Source organism: Cololabis saira, chromosome 1, assembly GCF_033807715.1.
Source record: "Cololabis saira isolate AMF1-May2022 chromosome 1, fColSai1.1, whole genome shotgun sequence".
NCBI classification, from domain to species: domain Eukaryota; kingdom Metazoa; phylum Chordata; class Actinopteri; order Beloniformes; family Belonidae; genus Cololabis; species Cololabis saira.
Window position 1 is genome coordinate 39864447 of NC_084587.1, and position 22112 is coordinate 39886558.

At 40.5% G+C, this 22112-nt stretch overlaps 1 protein-coding gene across 1 annotated transcript in view; it reads left to right on the forward strand.

Annotated features, from left to right (window-relative positions):
• The window catches only part of xylt1 (xylosyltransferase I), a 106195-nt gene that overhangs the window by 68052 nt on the left and 16031 nt on the right, over positions 1 to 22112 (forward strand). The window contains exons 3-8 of the mRNA XM_061722843.1: positions 3609 to 3781; positions 4632 to 4834; positions 10759 to 10839; positions 17085 to 17301; positions 18159 to 18335; positions 21523 to 21788. Of these exons, the coding sequence (XP_061578827.1) occupies positions 3609 to 3781; positions 4632 to 4834; positions 10759 to 10839; positions 17085 to 17301; positions 18159 to 18335; positions 21523 to 21788 (1117 nt within the window). The remainder of the gene's footprint in view (positions 1 to 3608; positions 3782 to 4631; positions 4835 to 10758; positions 10840 to 17084; positions 17302 to 18158; positions 18336 to 21522; positions 21789 to 22112) is intronic.

A 22112-nucleotide genomic window follows, 5' to 3' on the forward strand; every position in this document is an offset into this window, starting at 1 on the left:
TGTTGAGCCTGGAACAATATTTAGTTTTAATTATGTTCATTGTGGAGAAAGCTGCCTCACAGCTGTATCTGGACTCAAACATGGGTGTTTTAAGATGGTCAGTTTATTTTCTGTGACTTCAGTTCAGAGCCCGCAGCTCTGGCCGCTGCAGCCGAGTAACTTTCCGATGCTTTTGGGAAAGCTCGAACAACAGTCCAGCCCAGCACACACGTCAGCCCACGCATCTACATCTACAATCCTTCAGCAGTAACGACGGAGCCCACCGCCCGAGCGGCACCGACCTCCCCGGCCGCGGGGACGCGTCGGGATAAATGATCACGCCGCGCTCGCTCCCCGTTGGTGGGCGCAGACCCAAGTAATCGATCCCTGATCCTGGCTGATCTAAACGTACTCTGTGCAAAATGAAGGATTTTCTCTGTAAAGACACACCATTTCTCTTACTATTACACGTACAGCTAGCTGAGTGTCTTCTTCTCCTCATTTGGTCGGGAGTTGCTATGCAGTCCCGCGGCCCATGCGGCCCACGCGGCCCACACGTACAAAACTGATTAATTTTTTGCGGCCCACTAGGTGGCGCTCGCGGCCCAAGTGTGGGCCGCGGCCCTATGGTTAAGAATCACTGCCTTAGAGGAGACTCACAATAATGAATTATTTTATTCAGTGTGTGTGGGTAAATAAAATCTATGACTGTTTGTTTGTTTTTTATCCTCAAACCTCTCTTTGTGGATATTTTGAAGCAGTAAACAACATCCCTTAGATATTTTCTAATGTGATTTAGTACTAGACTTTGGGATTTAGCTCAGCTCTTCTTTTAACCTCTTACCTGAATTGTTAAGATGGAGGGTTGGTAAAAGCTACCAGTTACACAAGATGATGGATGAATAGATCAAGATGACAGCAGATGAAAGAAGGGCAGTTTAAAAGATTGATGGTTAGGGGAAAGATGATGAGAATGATGAGTTTGAAAGGAACAGTCCTGTTTTTTCTATGCAGAGTCCTGCTCTGTCTTCACTTGCAGTCTCCTCAAAACAATACTACACACTCTAGCTCTACAGATTAGCAGTTTGACAAAACTGACAATAACATTTAAACTCTCTCACACACGCATACACACACACAAAAGAGCTCATTAGTTCAGCTAGCTAGCATGGCACATGGTCTCAAAGTGCTTTGTGAAGTGGCTGGCCAATTATCCTTGTGCAAAGCAAACCAGTGAACCTTCTTAGCTGGCCACCAATTACTGTTCAATCTGATACGACCCATAGCAGATTCCCCTCAGAGTTGTCGGAAACACAGACACACACATACGCAGCAAGAAGAGCTGTGAGAAGTGTGAATAAATGACAGGAGCCACGGCCAATTGGAGCTAAGGGAGCATCCTATTAACCTTACCGTTGTGATCAGCCTGTTTCAAAGACACTTTTAAAATGTAACTTTCAAAATGTAACATAAAAAACAGAAAGGGGCATTTCCAGAGAAGACATGACAGACACTTGCCCTTAAATCCAGAGTAATTCTAGGATCTCAAGGCATAAAGACATAGAGAGGAGTTTTTTTTAAGAAAAAATAATGTCATCCTCGGGAAGTAAACTGCCCCCTCGCTTCGACACTATAAACACGCTATCGGAAACTGAAATCCCAGTCTGTGGGCATTAATCTCATGTTTTATGAACAAAAAAAAAAATGTCTCTTTAAGCTGCAAGTGCACATTTGCTGTAATAATAAAAAAATATATATAAATATAATATAAATATATTTATATAATATAATATAATATAATATAAATATAAAATAATATAAAAATAAAGAATGTCTGTGATGATGGTGGGGTACTTGATGAATCAGAATGAAGGAACTGTTCAGTTCAATGAACTGCATATAGCTAGTTTGTATATATTCAACGCCAAACACAACACACTAGTGGTCATCTAGGGGAACCTTGCATAGCAAGAAGAATGTTATTTCTTTAGTTTACTTTGTTTTTGGTTGTGGAGGGTGGTTCAAACCACACTATGAAGCTAAGTGAGGTTTTGAATGGGTCTCCAGAAACTGCTGGAACTGTTCCATCTGACAGTGGTGGAGCAGGCCACAACCTGTCTGCATTCGTATTGTTGTCATTTTTACAAAGTACAAGTGAACTTCTGAAAGTTTCTTTTTCATTTTTGTTCCAAAAGGAATCATGGCACATCATCAAACCCCATTCCAGGGAATTGTAGTATTCCTGTCCTTGTGTTCCTTGTGTTAAAGTTGTTTAAAAACTTCCAGTTCAGTCACAAAATATATGTACAATGATAGTTCATAGGCTGCCAAGTTTGGCCTTGTGGAGTTGACCCTTATACACGTTCCTCCTGTACAACCCAAACTGTGTCAATGCCTATCAAGGCTCAGGAGCTGTGTTAAAATGAATAATGTCCATTTTTAAAGCGATCCTATAAATTTGAAACAAAAAAAACATATATGTCGTCAGTAGGGGTGTGCAAACAAGGGTACCTCACGATTCGATTCGATTTCGATTATTGGAGCTTCGATTCTTCGATTCTTCGATTATAACGATTGTCGATTCGATTCGATTATTGGTGCCACGATTCTTCGATTATTGTGATTTTTAATGCTTTTTTCCATACAAGATTGATTTTGTCTTCATCTGTGGCTACATTTGTAAATAAATAGCCAATCAATGAACTCAGTTCCTCTAACAACACTCATTAAGTAAATAACAAGGTTTTTTGAACATTTGACATGTATTTTTCAAAGACACAAAATAATTTATTTTATGACTATGTAAACATTTGCTCTTTGACTTACTTAACTTTGACCAGGGAAAGCTGCACTTGCATGAGAGCCCCCTATTGGTGGAAAACACTGAAAATGGTCAAGCCCTGGATTTAATGAGTTCATTAATTCAAGTAAACTAGATATGTACTTCCATCAAATTTATTTAGTGTAAACATATCTGCCATATTTCAAGTGAATAATAAGAAATGTGCATTCTTGAAAATGAAATGATTCTGCAGCTTATTCAGTCTGGAATCTGGATAGGATAACTTAAAAAAAAAAAAAAAAAAACATTTTTTTTTTTTTTTTCGACACATCGACGAATTGCAACCACCTCTAGTCGTCAGTAAAGACTGTCACATCTAAAGTGAGTGTAAAATACTAGGTTACTATTTATTTTTATAGCAGTTATTTATTATCCACCCACTACATGTAACCACTTCATCCTATTCAGGTTTCTGTTTATTATGAATGTGCTAATCACTCTGTAACTGGGGCTCACTGTGTCTCTTTAGTACCTTGTTAAGCTGTTCCAGGGTATCATTAAATAAGAGAATGACACATGATAATTATTATTATTAACTGTGATCTTCATGCTTTTGTATTTGATTTCCTTTTCCCTTGAAAACACTAACAAGCACTTCCTTTTAATAAAGAGAGTGATAGTGCTGTTTGTGCTGCCTAAATATAATAACCAATTCCTTTTCATGTTATCAAGCCCTTCTGAATATATTACTGGTGGAGTGTCTAGACAGCTTTGCCAGCAAGAAACTATTTTATACTGAGTATTGTTGATACAAATGCAGTATGGTTTTGTCTTTACACTTGCACAGGTAAAGCCAATGTAAATATCCAGTGGGATGAAGACTCTGCTGAGAACATTCCATCAAATCCAGTGAGAATAGCGTTTGTCCTTGTGATTCATGGGCGGGCTTCTCGCCAGTTTCAACGCCTCTTTAAAGCCATATACCACACTCCGCACTTCTACTACATACATGTCGACCAGGTGAGCCACAGAGACCCTATAATCATGATCTACCTTGTGTGACATCGGCCAAATGATTTTTTTTATATCTTTTTGAATTTTTCAGTTTACTTTCTTTCATTTGTATAGTCGTACTAACTTTTAAAATGCAGTCTCTCAATATGAGCGAGAATAATTGTCAACTTGTAATAGGGCTGGGCGATATATCGAGATTTTAATATATATCGATATATTTCCAAACACGATATGGTACCAGACAATATCGTTTATATCGATTTTAAAAAAAAAACAACAAAAAAACAAAAAAAAAATTATTTATTTTTTTCCATTTTTTTTTTTATGATTTTGATATAGCTTATTTTGTGACAAATTGACTTGAATGTTTTATTTGAGATTTGCACAAATGTTTTGTTATTTGCACAACTGTCAACCTCAGTGGAAAAGTCTGCCTGTTACTGTCTACATTGTATTAATTGCACAGTGTATTTGAATTTAATTGTTATGCAGGAAAGGGATATTTGTTTTATTTTCTTCAAGAAGCATTTTTATTCTATATATGCAGGCAGTTTATTTGTATTTCATTTGTTTTATACATTTTAATATTGTGCAGACCTCTGTTAACAAAGGTACCTGTGTGACATTTGGCACGAGGCTTTGTATTAAAACTGACTGTTTTTTTAAGGGTTTGCCTCAGAAAAAAATGAAGCTAACACAGATGCTATGCTATAATGCTTTGGGGGAAACCCCAATTAAGGCACAGAAAAAATATCGAGATATATATCGAGTATCGCCATTCAGCTAGAAAATATCGAGATATGACTTTTGGTCCATATCGCCCAGCCCTAACTTGTAATAAACTTCTCTTTTTCAGCGCTCTAACTACCTGTACAGGCAGGTCCAGGCCTTAGCAACCCAGTACCCCAACGTGAGGGTGACCCCCTGGCGGATGGCTACCATCTGGGGGGGAGCCAGCTTGCTGACCATGTATTTGCGTAGCATGGCCGACCTCCTGGCCATGAGGGACTGGAACTGGGACTTCTTCATCAATCTCAGCGCCGCTGATTACCCCATCAGGTGCCAGCCATTTAACATCAAAAGATTAGTACATGTTTAGTGAAGGAGAGGAAATTAGACAAGAAAAAAAGCCAAAGATAGGCAAAAGACTTTCGACTTGGTTCCTGACTTCTTTTATGCTCATAAACCATCCCAATCTTTAGAAGCCCAGTCGCTATAAAGGTTGATGAAATAACATAAAATACAACTTTAAACAGCTAAAACCTTCCCATTGTTTTCCAAGTGTTTAAAAATAATACAGATTATGCTGAAGTATCCATCATCAAATATCATTTATCAAGTGATAGTTGTCTGTACATAAAGTGTAGGTACATAGAAATACACATAAGTTACTTATATTTAAAAAAAAAACAACTATTTACCTAATTAAAAACAGCCTGACTCTGGCTTCCTCCCACAGTCTAAAAACATGCGTAGTAGGTTAATTGATGATTCTAAATGGCCCGTAGGTTTGAGTGTGAGTGTGCATGATTGTCTGTCTGTGTATGTGGTCCTGCGATAGACAGGCGACCTGTCCAGGTATATCATTATATACATACATACATACATACATACATACATACATACATACATACATACATACATACATACATACATACATACATACATACATACATACATACATACATACATACATACATACATACATACATACATACATACATACATACATACATACATACAGCATATAGCTACATATAAATTACTTGTTTGAAAAGTGAAGAATTGTTGCAAGCAATCTTTGCTGATTACATACTTTCTTAGTTATTAACCTTGACTTCACCTGAATCATTTTATGTACAGGTATTTGTTTTATTTTTCCTCCTGAAGCACGTCTGTCAACCTTGGTTGTTTTGAACGTGCTATATGCGATAAATACAGCCCATAGCTTGATCTTAGCCTCGATCTCAGCCAAGTTGCAGGAAACAGCAGTAGTTTTATTAAGTACCTTTAATAAAGTCATGCAACTTGGAAACAACATTGAACTGGTGAACTTTAACACAGAGGGAATGATTTTTGAAAGATTGAAAGGTAAATGCAATGATCAGGTTGAAGGATGTTAAGTCACATGAGATCAATAAAAAGTCAAAATTATCCAAAGGAAGTTTAGATAGTTTGGACAGATCTAAAATGCCTGTAATAGATTTCTTATTTATTGAATTTATTTTTTATTTTTTATTTTATTTATTTATGTATTATCACTTTGTAAAGAGTCAAATATTAAGTCATCATTATGTCCTTACAGCTTGAAGGGAATTCCTGAAAGGTGTGTGATTGTCATGTCATTTCATTTACAATAGTCCTGTATTGAAATTATGTAATATTTTGGGGTAAGCGTCAAGTATAGGTAATAAATCCTGCATAGAACATGGTTTTCCTTTTAAGTAGGCTGTGGCCATAATAGTACCCCAATCTCAGCCAATTTAGAAGAAATGTACACTAGTCTGAGCTCCTGCAGTAAACTGTGAGCTTTAACTACAGTTACGCCAAACCAAACAGATCAATGAAGCAGAACCTCTGCTTTCTCAAACACTTTTCCTTCACACTTTCACATCTCAGGGTGTGCTTCCTTGCCTGCACTTCTTTGAATAAGTTGTATGTTGAACTGATTGCATTTTAATGGCCCAGGGTCAATACCTGTTGACTTTCCAGGCCTGCTGTGAACCGTATGGTCTGAAAATCATCTCCCTTCTCAAAAACATCCCACTTAAGAGATTGTAAAATGTAACCAAAAGTGGAGTCTGCATGAATTACACAGGAATTGGTGGAAATAGGCTAATGAGACATGTTGTGATATGTGAGACTATAGTCGGTCTAGGAGGATCTAAAGGGGTTTTTGATATAGCTCCATAGCAGCCAATTAAAATCCTGCTATCATGAAACAGTTCTCCCCTCTGCTCAGCCGGATTTGAACAGTTGAATTTAGAAAAAGCTGCACTAGCCACTTGGTAAAAGAGGTCTGAGGCCTTGATACCTGGAGCTGAGATGCTGGAGCAAATATGGATTAAGGTTCATGAGCATGTTGCATCTTGTTGCCTTCATTATTTTCACCACATCAGTAAACGCTTCTGCCGTAATGGCTGTTTGTCTTTACATGCAAGTCTTTGTTTTGGCACAAGTATTGTGTGCATCTCTCGAGTTTGTTTTTTGCCATCCCAATAGTTGATTGTGTCCTAGCTCCTGTTTATTTATGGCTGTGCATAATTATCCTGTGCATGTGCCTATCTTTGCATCCAGTGTTTTCAAGTGTGTATACACTGAGATACCAATTTCTTGACAACTTTTTGTCTCCTGATATTCATGAGGAAGATGTACAGGTTTTAAGCCCCATCTCTGAGAAAACCAAGCAATTGATGGGTTGAAAGATGAGACAGCTGGGAGCTGAGAGCCAAAAATGACAGGGACCGGCAGAGAAGCAAGAACAAGCAGATAGAGAGGGATAAATAAGAGGGCACTCATCAAGCATCAAACTGAAACCCATTCAGCTGTCTTTTCTTGTGTCCTTCTGACAGGGATGTGGCAAAATTAGACATGTTTTCCAACAGATGTTCTTAAACATCATCCATGTTCTAATACATCACCAGGATTAGGTTATCATTGTGGACTTGCTAATACATGCCATGATCCACTGCATACATTATTCCACTAAAATGTTGCTGGTTAAAATGCACTATTTTGTCAAAATCCAATAATTTTGGTCCCACAATGACTGTGTCCCCATTGTCACTGTATTGTGTTGTTGCAGGCGGGAATATGAGGGGCTTCCCTGAACTGTGGTGCCTGAGTATTGCTGTTGTTATCAGTGGAACTGGAGACAAGCATTATTTCCCCTCTAATTCCCTGATAATGTCTGTCTTGCCGCATGGATGGCTCTCAAAGGCAATCCCAGAGCCCCCCACACCAGCAGAGGGGCTGTGTGTCCACCGGGAGATATACCACATGCGTGCGTGCAGATGTTGTTGTTTTTTTCACAGTCCACAGAGACCAGAGGCCAGAGGATCTCTGCTCTTTTATCTATGCAATCTCCTTGCATTTTAAATGTTTTTCTTTCCTCTGAAGCCCCCTTTACTGCTGCTCTTAAGAAGGCTTCATGAGGCAAGACCTGCTGTGGGCACCATTATGTCCCTGCTCAGAAAAAAAGTACTCATTACATCTGAGCTAACTGTTACACTTGTATGCAGTGAGTAAGCCAAATAACATACTCTATGAAATACTCTTGAAAATACTCTGAAGAATGTACTATCCATTATTACGGCTCCACCATCCCACCTGAAATAAGAAATGATAAGACTGTGGTCAGCATGCACTCTGATTTTCTCTAGGTCTGTGTGTTTGCAGGGTGGTGGGGGGGTGAGGTGTGTCTCATTGTTGGTGTGAACACTGTTGTGAGACAGAGCAGCAACAGTTGCTAACAGTAAGCAAACTACACCCAGAGGACGGGGTGACCACTCAGGTGGCAAATCTGGAGCTTGACACGAATTCCCTCTTTTCTGTGTGTGTGTGTGTGTGTGTGTGTGTGTGTGTGTGTGTGTGTGTGTGTGTGTGTGTGTGTGTGTGTGTGTGTGTGTGTGTGTGTGTGTGTGTGTGTGTGTGTGTGTGTGTGTGTGTGCAAATACTAGCATATACACGATGTGTATATTGTATGTTTATGCATGCAGATGGAGCAGGGACAAAAGAATGCATGCTTCTGCACAGCACATCATCGGTTAGGCCTTGTGGCTCCAGTCCCCCTCAGATAAGCCTCCCAGGCTGTGACTTCCTCATTCAAGAGAAAATTACATTAATATGCATTTGTCCCTCCCCCCACTGATCCTTGAGCTTCACTCACTGTTCTCTTATGGCCCTTTTCCACTAGTACCCACTCAGCGCGCTTCTACCCGCCACGCCCCCGTCTTGCGCTTCTCCACTACGGGCCGAGACGGGTAAAGGCTGGCCGAGTAGGTACTTTTTCTGTACCTATTCTGCAGAGGTTCTAAGCGTGCTGAGTCAACCCTGTATCTGACGTCATCCCCCTCCACGCCACTGATTGGTCGGGGGGCGGGGCCGTCATTTGAATCAGGAAGCGGCGAGAACGACTTGCGGCGATTTTATTATACAGTGCAAACGTCTGTTTGGTGATCCAACTCCGAGGTGCAGATTTTCATAAACCTGGTGGCTGAGGAGAGAATTCAAATGGGATGTAGACGGGCGATAAGGAACAATCAGATCCACCAGCCGCTCGCGGCTCCCGCTGATTTCTCATCTGCGCTGACCCAAACAAAGGGGTTGCGCAATCGAGTACGTCACAGCAGCTTCACCCCAACCCGCCCACTTCTCACCTGGCTGTGGAAAAACAAACGAGGACAAAGCGGGTGGAGGCGGTACGAGGCGTGGCGCGCTGAATAGGTACTAGTGGATAAGCGCCATTAGTCAGACAAGCCAGGCCATCATAAAAGGCTCCACCGCAGAGGAAATGTTGGAGCCATTGACTGGGGGCATAGCCTGCAGAGTAAAGCTTTTAGCCTGTCTGGCCCATGTATGAGGAAATAGACTACACAACAATGTAAGAGATGCATGAACTCATTTATCAAAATCATGGACAGCACAATCTTTTTTATAATCAATAATAATAATCCAACTTTTCTACACATTTCTCTCTTTAAAATCCTAGCAATTAGTATAATATGAGTAGATACAAACTTACAGTCTATAAGGATTCATAGTTTAAGTTATTATTCTTAATGAGTTAAACCTGCAAGACAAATCTGATTTTTATTAGTGGCAGGAAAGTTTATATTTATAATTCATTATAAAATGGCCTAAGTCAGTGGTTTCCGAAATGGGCAGCACACAATATGAATAGATGAAAAACTGAATGCTTGGACACTTCTAGGATAATCAGAGGCGGCGCTTGCCAACTGGCATACCAGGTAAGTCCTTGGGGCCCCGAGCCAAAAGGGAGCATCCGAGAGCCAACCAATTGTAAATTCTCCTTTGAATCGCAAATTGTTGAATTACAAAGGAGAATTTACAATGACAGCGGTCAGCCGACGGAAAACCGCCCCTACCTATCCCTCTTGCTGCATCTTACATAAAAAAAACCTGATGAGAGCGAGTCTATCAAAATCAAGAGATGCTATCCATCTGGCAGTAAGAAAAGAAATGCAAAAAAAAAACAACCAGAAGGAGCAAAAAAAAAATCTCAAAAAAAGTGATAAGGAATGCAGATAATATATAAGCGAATTAACTCAGAGCAGTTCAGTCTGTCCTGGTTGGTGAGGTGTGAAATCAATTGCAATGGAGTTTGAAAACAAAATATGTCTCCAGCACGTGTGTGTGTGTGTGTGTGTGTGGGTGGGGGTGCAAAAATATTGTTATAAACTAAAGGGGGGCCCAACAGAAAAAGTTTGGGAACCTTTGACCTAAGTCAATCAATTGGTCAAAATCACATCTCTGTCTGTCTCTCGCCAGACAGAGAGTAAACAGACAAGCAAGAAGGAAGAGGAGACAAAGGACTAATTATACACAATATAATGACTATTGCTTAAGGGCTAACAAGACAAAGCTTCTGACAGTTAAGAAAGGGAGTTCAGAGGACGGTTCAAATATACAATGACTTTTCTCAGCTCTTATGCCCCAAACACTTACAGAGTGCTGTGATGCAACACTGTGATAAAAATACTTTTGTTGCAAACAATTTAAAATTGTCTTGCTGGGCTGCAAATGAACTATATTCAAAAGACAATATAAATATTGATGTTTCAACTTGTTAATGTATGTTGTCTTTGTACTGGGCTAAATGATTTCAAAATTGTAACATATATGATTTAATATATTTTTTGTCCTTTATAACTGGGCTGTAATAGATGAGCCAATTACCTATAATTTGGCCAGACTTCACCAGATGTTCCCAGTCACAAATAAGTGATTTTCTTCCATTTTAGGAACAATAACCAGCTGGTGGCCTTCCTCTCCAAATACAGAGACATGAACTTCATAAAGTCCCATGGCAGAGACAATGCAAGGTAAGATATGAAATTTAAAAACGTCATTTTAATCTCCCTCAAGAAGCCTGGCCACTTGATATTACAATTAGCTACCATCAGTAGCTCCATTAATTAGGCTTTTTTGTTGGATAAAGTTATAAGCTCGCTGCCAAAACCCTCAAAAAAACAAACATCTTGCATGGATACATGACTCAGTGTGACATAGCAATCCTTTGTTTATTGCCAAGCACAGTATTTTATTTAGAGCTGCCGTTTCATGAGTGAGCAACCACTGGGTTTGTGTTAATAAAAATAATGTTAATAAACAAATATGTACGTTTTTTGAAAAACAGCTCAAATGGTTGAACAGCAACTAAGCGTCATTCTTCAGCATTTTGATTGTCTGCGAGTATGTGTGCCACTGCTTCAGTGTGTCAGCAGTCTTTGTCACCATTCAGACAGCAGAGGGAACAGTCTGACCTGGCTGACCTGAATTTGACTCTCCATCTAACACTTGATCTGCTCACAGGAGTAACGCCACTTTTTATGCATGCAAGGCGCCACTCGTACTGCAAAGTGTGTAGTGTAGGATTAAGAGAAGGGTTATCAAATTATACTCTGTTTTATAGATAGGAGACATGTTCTACCCTTTCTTGCAAAGGTTGACTAATCCTAAGATTATAATGAGGTATGTGACATCCTTTAGTGAGTTTACCACTGGGATACATCACAACAGCTCAGTTCATAGGAGCTGCTTTAAGGGGGTGGCGTTGCCCTCTTCTGAGGTGTACCTCCTTGTGACACAGTTTCTCTTTTATTATTATGGAGTGTCAATGTAATTAAGGGGTGCCAATGTAAATTGGAACACCCCTTACTACTATTGCTCATATTTATTCTTCTGGATTCTGTATTCTTCTTCTTCTCAAATTTTTGGCACTTTTCTTGCCCCGCAATTTTGAGAAACACCCAGCAAAAAATACGTCAAATCGACTAGCTCGATCAGATCATCTACGTGCTATGATCTTTGGTCCTGATCCGTCAAACAGTATTTCCCAAATTCCCAAGAATCAAATTTTAAAAATGCAATACAGTAATCCCTCGCTATAACGCGGTTCACTATTCACGGTCTCGCTGGTTCACAGATTTGCATTGTGTTCTGCATTCTGATTGGCTAAACAGTCTCCCGCTTCTTCACTTCCTATGTGTCAATAACGTTACAGTTTAATATGTACTGTACATGTACATGTAAAACAGCTTGCCAAATTTAAGTTTTCAAATTTTCTCCAAAACCCATAATGTCGACAAAACGCTCTGCACTGACAAAATCACTTGGGGTCGGGCCCAAAAGCGTAAGGGAGGCGGAGTCAGGATGCAGCAGCACAGTCAGAAGAGCAGTGAAATACGTGCGAGTCACAATTTGTCCTACTGTACTTATTGTATTTTTTGTCATAATCATTTTTCATTTTCTCCCTTTCAAATCCTATTACTCGGGTCACAGTGGGGTGGTGCCGATCTCCGTAATTTGAAGTCTTGTATAATAATTGTAAAAAAAATAAAGGGTACTACTTCACGGATTTCACCTATCACGGATTCTTTTTGGAAAGTAACCCCCGCAAAAAACAAGGGATTACTGTAAACACTAAATGGGATTTTTGCCAAGATATTGCAAAAACACAGCCCTCTTTGGAGGCTTATTCCTCAGCCAAACTTTGTCATAGAGATACCATTCCAACTTTAAACAAGTCTTTGGACTTTGGACTACCAAGTGTTAAAGCCGGATGTCGACACAGTCTACAGTCTTTGAGAAATGGCCTGTGTTTAGGATTCACTCACCCATCCAAATAATCAGAATCAGGGGTTCCAATCACTTCCATGGCCACAGGTGTTTAAAATCAAGCACCTAGGCAAGCAGACTGTTTTTACAATTATTTGTGAAAAAATGGGTCGCTCTCAGTAGCTCAGTGAATTCCAATGTGGGAATGTGATAGGATGCCACCTGTGCAACTAATCCAGTCGTGAAATTTCCTCGCTCCTATATATTCCACAGTCAACTATCATCTGTATTATAAGAATTATAAGAATATGGAAGTGTTTGGGAATGACAGCAACCCAGCCACAAAGTCGTAGGCCCCGTAAACTGACAAAGCGGACTCAGTGGAGCTGAGGCGCATAGTGCGAAGAGGTCTCTAACTTTCCGCAGCATCAATCGCTACACACCTCCAAACTTTACGTGACCTTCAGATTAGCTCAAGAACAGTGCGAGTGAGCTTCATAAAATGAGTTTCCATGGCCGAGCAGGTGCATCTAAGCCATACATCACCAAGTGCAATGCAAACCGTGCAGTTTTGTAAAGCACGCTGCCACTGGACTCTAGAGCAGTGAAGACGCGTTCTCTGGAGTGATGAATTGCGGTTTTCCATCTGGCAATCTGATGGACGAGTCTGGGTTTGGCGGTTGCCAGGACAACAGTAGTTGCCTGACCGCATTGTGCCAAGTATAAAGTTGGGTGGAGGAGGGATGGTGGTGTGGGGTTGTTTCTCAGGAGCTGGGCTTGGCCCCTTAGTTCCAGTGAAAGGAACTCTGAATGCTGCAGCATACCAAGACATTTTGGCCAATTCCATGCTCCACACTTTGTGGGAACAATTTGGAGCTGGCCCCTTCCTCTTCCAACAAGACTATACACCAGTGCACAAAGCAAGGCCCATAAAGACATGGATGATAGAGTCTGGTGTGGATGAGCTTGAGCGTCCTGACATCAACCTGATAGAACACCTTTAGGATGAATTAGAGTGGAGACTGAGAGCCAGGCCTTCCCGTCCAACATCAGGGTGTGACCTCACAAATGTGCATCTGGACGAAAAGTCAAAAATTCCCATAAACACACTCCTAAACTTTGTGGACACCCTTCCCAGAAGAGTTGAAGCTGTTGTAGCAGCAAAGGGGTGGACTGATGTCATGTTGAACCCTATGGATTAGGAATGGGATGTCACCTAAATTCATATGCGAGTCAATGCAGGTGAGCAAATACTTTTGGCAATATAGTGTATGTGGCACTCTCACGGACAGGGATTGTATTGTGTTAATTACTTTGTGTTAACAAAATGTACAGGTCTATAACTCCCTGACTTTACCTAAATATTTATATTTATACCTTGGACCTACTAGACAGCTGTCATGTACACAGCGGGTGGTACAACTGGAGAATTATTGTTACATTGGAGATCGTTAGACTTCATTTCCGTGGGTCAGTACAGTACAGTACAGTATTTTTCCCCCCTCCAATTCTTGTTTTCTTTATAGTACCCTGTATATCCTGATCTGAAGAGGGAAAGACAGAGAAGAAGAATAAGATCGCAATTTTTCAGATGAGATTTGGAAAGCTAGCAAAAATGCACAAAACAAATGGGTATAGAGGAAAAAGAACAGAATCTGCACCGTAGAAGAAACTGTAGTTTCTGAAAGAAATGTATGAGGGGTAATTTGAAGCAGGAGAAGACGCTCCAACTCTGAGTTTGACCCCACAGAGGAGAAAAAAAAGTCCACTGACACAGTTGTTAGACCCTGGGGCACCAAAAAGGCGGGGTAAAGGAGACAGATTCTAGGGGCCCATGATTGAGGGGGGCCCAGAGAGACACCTAAAGTTGATGAAATTATAATCCAGAAAAAATGAAACTAAATTATTAACTAACATATAATCATACATTTTTGTATTAACTTTTGAAATGAATAAAAGGCCAGTACCAGAGAACCTCAGGGTCCGCGAGGATTGGTATGGTAAAAGTAGTTCTGCAAGATAAGATGGCCCGAGACCATTAAGACACTTAAAAACAACTAGAAGGACCTTGTCTGTACCTATGTCTCTGTCTAGTCTTTCCCTTGCTCCCTTCTGTCAGTCATTCTTCTTTCATATCTTTCTGTCTACCATCCCTTCCTCTTCCTTCTTCTACTTAGTTCCATTCTAATTCATCTTCTCCTTTCCTTCCTTCCTCCTTTTCTTCCTCTTAATCTTTATGTTGATGAATTTGAGGTTTTTAGCAATTCAAAAGATTTTTCACCATCTTCATATATTTCAATAATTGTATTTAAGATTTAAACAAACTGAGTTGCACCAACACTATTTCAGCTACCATTCTTTCCTATTATGGGAAATGTAATCATTCAAATCTAATCATTCTGCTAGAGTTTTGGCTAAACTCTTCAACTCATCTTCCTTTCTGCAATACAGTGTTCCTTTCTTTAACCGATCTTCCTCTCTTCACTCATCTTCTTCTCAATTTATCTTCCTCCCTTGAGGTTATTCTTAATTCTATTCTATCTTCCTGTCTTCACGTCTTATGAAGCCAGCTAATCTGTCTCTTTTGAGGTCAACTTCTTGTTTTCAGCTCACCTGCCTGGCTTCAGCTGATCTTCTTTTCAGCTGATATTACTCTTTAAACGTCATCTTTTTCTCTTCAGCTAGTCTTCCCGTCTTAAGGCCATCTCCTTCTCTGTAGAAAATATTCCTCTTTTCAGTGCCTCCTCCAGTTTTTGGCTCGCCTCTTCTTCCATCATACTGAGGGCCCGATTTACTAAAGGTTTGCGTGTGTTAAAACCTGTGCAAACTTGACAGCACCCGCAAACCAAAGTGCGAGCTGATCTACTAACAGCGTGCAAAGACGACTGCGTCTCTGAAATGCGCAAAATTGCACACGCAATTCAGTTAGTACTTTTGCCCTGATGAATAATCAATATGGGGCGTACCCGGCAGAAATCCTAAATACTGGGAGGGGAAGATGCAAATTGGTCCATTTACCACGCGCAATGAGATTTACCAAGCCTGAAAGTTATTGCGCGTATTGTGATTGCGTCTGTATTTAATACGTTCGAAAGGAAGGTGCTAATCTGCTGCTGCTGTTATTGTGGCAAGGAGGCGACATCCAAAATCAAAGAATACGCAGAGAGAGAGTCTTTATTCTGCTGCATGCTATTTTAAAAATGGTTGCACAAGTTTTATTAAAGGCCACTTTTTCTTTAGTTCTTCGCCTTATATCTTGCGACCTTCTTTTAATGTGCCCCCCTCCACTCGCCCACAAGCAGGCCAAGCCTTTCTGCAAAACTTTGTATTTTATTGATTATTTATCTTATTGAATGTGAAATCATCCTTCGTAAATTACATTTAATTAAAACTCGTGCTTATTAATCACAAAACACAGGTTAAACATCATGACCAAATCCGCTCCGACCCGCTGTGTCAGGATCAGCGCAGAGACTGCAGCTTCGCCTGAATTATGGTTCTGCGTTGGTGTGACGCGGAACCATAAATCAGCCTTTAGTGTGCGCTCTCCTCTGTGCGCTGTTCTGAACACTTCTCTTCTCTTCTTGCCATATGATGGTCCCGTCTGTCACACATTTACTGTCAGTGTTTGCTATATAATATATAATATTTGCAATATACTGTGGACATCTGAGTAAAAACTTAACTCATAAATAGATGAATCAAAGCACTCCCCAGCTCTGCGTCTGATTGTCTTTTTCTCCTCAGATCATGCCGAGCACCGCCGGGACACGCAAACCCGACCAATTAAATATTAAAATCAAATTCAGTCCTGTGGCCCGTTTTTCTATTTCGTATTTTTGATCTGTGCCTAAAATTGAAATATGAAAAACCAGACGTTTTTCCGTTTTTTGTGTTACCAACTGCATTTATTCTATCGCAGGTTTTCTCCGATATTGCGTTTCTTTTGGTAATGTTTAAATTTCTTTGCTGTAGTTCATGAATGTGTTTATTTGCCTCTTCCACTAATATCTCTAACTCCAACTCGTCAAATTTCATTTTGCACTTGTGACTTGTGACTGTGCTTTCCATCCAGACTCTCCATGGCGCAAGTTTGCGCTCGCAAACCTTAAGACACGCAACACCTCATTTAAATACTTCTGTTTGCACCTGTTATCAATTGCGCACGCAATCTTAGTTGATCACCCGCAAACCACGCTGCAACAGCACGCGCAAACTTTTTCAGTGCACACGCAATTTAGTACTCTTTATTTAGGATCTTAGTAAATCGGGCCCTAAGAGTTTTCAAATGTTTGAGCTACATTTGATTTTCAGCAGTTCAGTTGTGTTTTGTTTTTTTTCAGCAAAGGGGAGCTCTCATTCAGCACTTCAGTGTGTAACACTGTATTTTCAATGGAAATGCAGCCTTTTCTAGTTTGAAACTTTGTCAGTTTTGTGCTACCCACAAAATCAAGTTATGAATGACGTATGCTGTAGTCACCGGCATGTCAACTCTGTATGTGTTCTTCAGGTTTATTCGTAAGCAGGGTCTGGATCGTCTGTTCTACGAGTGTGACACCCACATGTGGAGGCTGGGTGACCGAAAAATTCCAGAAGGCATCTCTGTGGACGGTGGGTCGGACTGGTTCCTTCTCAACCGCATGTTTGTTGAATATGTGATCAACTCCAAGGATGATCTGGTCACCAACATGAAGCGCTTCTACGCATACACTCTGCTGCCTGCTGAGGTAACACACGCACGCACACAAACACACTCACAGACAAGGCTTTCCCATTCAAGCCTTTTTTTTATGTGTTAATGACAATGGTCTGCTTTGTACTAGCAACACCTCAATAGAAACTCGTGAGCCTTAAAGGTATTGTGACATGAAAAACACATTTTTCTTGATTTTTTGTGTTTTGTTGGGTTTCTTGACATCAATTACACCCAAAAAACAACGAACTTTTAACATTCAGTGTATTGTGTGCTTTCTGGGATTTTCCGCATAACTGTGCAAAAACGGCGCACCTGGTTTGGTGGCGGGTCGTTACGTAACGATCCGCTAAATCACCGCCCCCTCCACCCAGCTCCCTGTCTCCTCTCCTCTCCAGCGCACCATAAAGGCTGATTTATGGTTCCGCGTTACACCGACGCAGAGCCTACGGCGTAGGGTTACGCGGCGATGCGCACCGTACGTTTTTCACGGCGCAAAAAAACACTGTCATAAAAAGCCAGGAATGGAGTACTGGAGTGAAGTTTTTCTTGTTACACCTTTTTAGACACATTTGAGGGATGTTGGCCAAGACTTTTAATAGTGTTAAAAGCATGTTAAAAATGATGTCACAATACCTTTAATACCTTTTTTTACTTCTTTTTTTCCATTCAAGCAAGTCAAACTCAGCTAAAAGACTGTTTATTTATGTGTGTATATATTTGTATGTATATATATATATATATATATATATATATATATATATATATATATATATATATATATATATATATATATATATATGCATATAGTGTGTGTGTGTGTGTATAAGCAACCGGATAAAGTGGTATGCAATAATTTTTCTCTCTGTCCTCGCTTTTCTCATTTTACAGTCATTCTTCCACACTGTGTTGGAGAATAGCGCCCACTGTGAGAGTATGGTGGATAACAACCTGCGCATTACAAACTGGAACCGTAAACTGGGTTGCAAGTGCCAGTACAAGCACATTGTGGACTGGTGTGGATGCTCTCCTAATGACTTTAAGCCAGCAGACTTCCACCGCTTTCAGGTAAGAAGAGCTTTTATTAAATGATTAAACTTAACAGGGAAAAACAACTTGGCCTGCTCCAGAGCAGGTTATATTCAAGATAAGAAACTTTACTGGAAAGGATGCAAGACAACTCAGAAGAAAGTAGTGCTTAGAGAAAACATGGCGACCATAGGGCTTGGTTCTGGATGCAATAATTGTTTAATTTTCTTAATCTTTTATTTAAATGTCATCTTTCTAGAAAAGTTGTCATTGCAATTTTTTCATACTGTAGAACTTATGTCTTCGACATAAGTCTTCTTGATTTCCATCAGAGATGTCACTCAAAAAGAGCAGACAAGCGATCACATGCTGTGAAGGAGAAGGAGTTTAGCTACGTTTCAAAATGAAACAAATGAGTAGCATGGACTCCAGGATCAAGAGTAAATTTGTTTGTTTGCTCTTAAAAAGTAAAAGATGCAGGACACAGTGACGCCAATTGTTCTACCTTTATATAACATCCCTTGTATTCCCTTACTTCCCTCAAGCGACAGGAAACTTAATCTGCCTAGTTCTTCATATACCGCCCATCATGCCTTGCCTCAGTGTCTGACAATTCAGCTTATACCAAAGGTTCCTTGTCACTACCTTTGGGTCTGGTTGGCACCCAGAGTGATATCAGTTAAGCAGCTTTTCCAGAAGCTAACTAAGGAAAATTATTAATAAGAATGTTTATCTTGTCAACTGTAAAGTTCCCCACAGGGTTGTTTTTTTAAATTACACTGACCTGGTAAGACAGGACAGTATATGTTAACTATTTTAGCCTTTGTGCATCCTTATTTAATGAGATGTGTCAGAATAAGGTACAATTGGGAAGTCTGTCGGAAAAGCAGGATGTGACAGGTAAATCTTTTCTAATGGCCACACATGATCCACAAATGTATACTATTCATTCAATTTACTACATATAGCCCTTCAAGGGGATTTGTCCATCTGGTAAGGTGTGATGCCACAGTTGCTTCCCACAGCTGTTGCTCCTACTGAGGAAAAATATGGACTCTCAGAGCTGTGCCGCTCCGTGAGTGTAACACCAACATGTTTGGTAGACAGTGACCATTTATAAATACTTTGGTGTCTGGGACTTCAAAGATGCCTTTGTGTGTAAGCCAAGCTTTGGAGGAGACAGATTTCATGACATCAACCACACAAGAAACAACATGGCAGAGACAAAAAGGTGAAAAACACGTGGATGGAACAGTGAGTGAGGTCAGGCAGCAGAATATATGGAGAAAACTGTCAAGAAAACAGATCACGAAGGATGGATGAATACTTGAAATGAAAAATCTGTGGAATCCTGCCATTACTACTTTGATTAACATGCTTATGTTTTTGCTTCCTTCATACTTTTCTTAATCAAATCTCCTTCTCAGCCAATATTGACAGTTTTTCTCTGTAATGAAGCTGTCTGACACTGATGCCCAGTGTGATTTCCAGCTCCAGTGATGCGCCCAAAATCCTTTCATCAATAGCAATTGGACTGTAATGTGATTAACCTTAATATCTGTCTCATCCATTTGTGGATGAGCTTAAAAAGATTTGATTTATGGGAGCTCAGATAGGGAAGGGTATCTTCATAGGTCTTGTGTAGTCCTTATCCATTATGCTTCCTGTCTAATGTACAGTAATTCTGGTCATCAACTCCTCACCAGCGCAAATGGCAGCAGCAAAAAGGCTGCAGTTGTACAGTTTACCCTAAAAATGCAAGAAAGTAATGCAAAGATGTTACCGTATTTTCTGCACTATAAGGCGCACCTAAAAGCCTTACATTTTTTCAAAAGCTGACCATGCGTGTTAAGGCTCAGTTATGCTTCTGCGTCAAAATGACGCCGTGCCTACGGCGTGTGGTTTGGATCGACGCAGAGGACACGCCGTCACCTGCGCCGTCACTGACGTGCACCTCCCGAAAATTGTAACTACGCGTCGAGGAGACGCCGTCCACTCGCAGACCGAGAGGGCTGTGATTGGTTCGTTTGAAAGCGAAGCATTTCTGGTTTCCGGTTTGAATCAGTAGTGAACTTCCAGGGCTCTTTTCTTCGTTTATGTGTGATTTTTTTTGTTTTTGTTTTTTGCACAATAGTTGTCCTTATTTCTTTGATTTACTGTGACCGGAAAAAGTCGGATAAACCATTCAGAAAAAGATCGCTAACTAGTGGCCGCGGGGGGTACTGCACCGCGACCAAATGGAGAGACGGAGAAGTCAGAAGGGTTCAGCACGGCGTCACGGCTGCGGCGTGTGCTCTGCGTCGGTGTGACGCAGAACCATACCTCAGCCTTTATAATCCGGTGCACCTTATATATGGATCAGGATATTTTTCAGCAAAGCCTCTGTGTGTATTGTTGAAATGTCTTGCGACATTTGACCGTTTATTGTTAGACAGTTTTTCTCCACAAATTAGGCATACTGGTAGGCCACTCTCATCACAGGTAAATGCAAATGAATCTGCCCAGGCATCATTGAAAGTTCGATTTTCTTCAGATATTTTTCTTTTTCTTACATTTCTCCATACTTGGCCTTGCTGGGGTTGAAAGTCACGACGAATGGATGGCGTTTTGGCGGGTATACTGGCTTTCGCAAGTATGACGTTTATTTTGAGCGACGAAAAACAATAAAATATATTTATTCTAATATGTCAAGATCACAATAATCTTCCAATTTAGAACTAAAATATTAAAGAACTAACACAAATAAAATACACTTCAATTAAATACTTTAATTTTTTTTTTTTTGTAATTTATTTTCCCAAGCCACTCGGAGCCGCAGTATAAGAATGAAAGAGCCGTGGGTTGCCGACCCTTGGTCTAATGGATGCAGAACGTAACCCCAGCCACTACTGTAGCGCCTTGGAATGCGGTGCACCTTATATATGGAAAAAGTTTTAAAATATGTCATTCATTGAAGGTGCGCCTTATAGTGCGGAAAATACGGTACTAAGGTTTCTAATTCTTTCTTAAATCTCTCGTTTTTTAAATCTATTTGCTTCAACAATCGCAATTCTTCCTTTTTATTGGCATTGTCTGACGCTTCTCTGCCCACATACCACTTTACATGTCATGCATCATATTTGCTCCCCCTTCTGGCACACCAAAATTCTCAATGTTTTTTTTTCCTTTTTTTTTCTTATCTGTACATGTCTCTCTCTTCTGTTCCCTTCCCTCCCAACTCCTGCAGCAAACAGTGAGGCCCACCTTCTTTGCCAGGAAGTTTGAGGCCAGTGTGAACCAGGAAATAGTGAACCAGCTGGATACGTACCTGTTCGGACCATTTCCCCAGGGGCTGCCAGCACTAAACTCGTACTGGGAGAATGTCTACGATGAGCCCGATAGCGTGGCCAGCCTGTCGGACACACAGCTCACATACTATCACTCCTTCTCACGACTAGGCCTCGCCAGGGCTGCAGCCTCGCTGCAGGGGAGCCCAAGTGATCACAGCTGCAGGTTGGTTTTGTCAAAGTATGCATACACACAACAATGACCAGGCAACATACTCCCTCCTAGCATATAGTTCTCCTGCACTGGTATCGGTCTGTATTCTCACACACCTGTGGGTGCAGGTGTGTGAGAATACAGTTGAATACAGGTGCAACTCACTTTGTTTAAATCTAAAAAGTGAGGCACGCCTATATGTGCACAAGAAACCCAAACATACTGCACATAAAAAGCTTTTTGTCTCATAACATTGTCTCATGAGATCACATGTCTTGGATATATTATAATAATGGATAGTCCAATAAGGCACAGAGAACTCTGGGTAATGCTTTT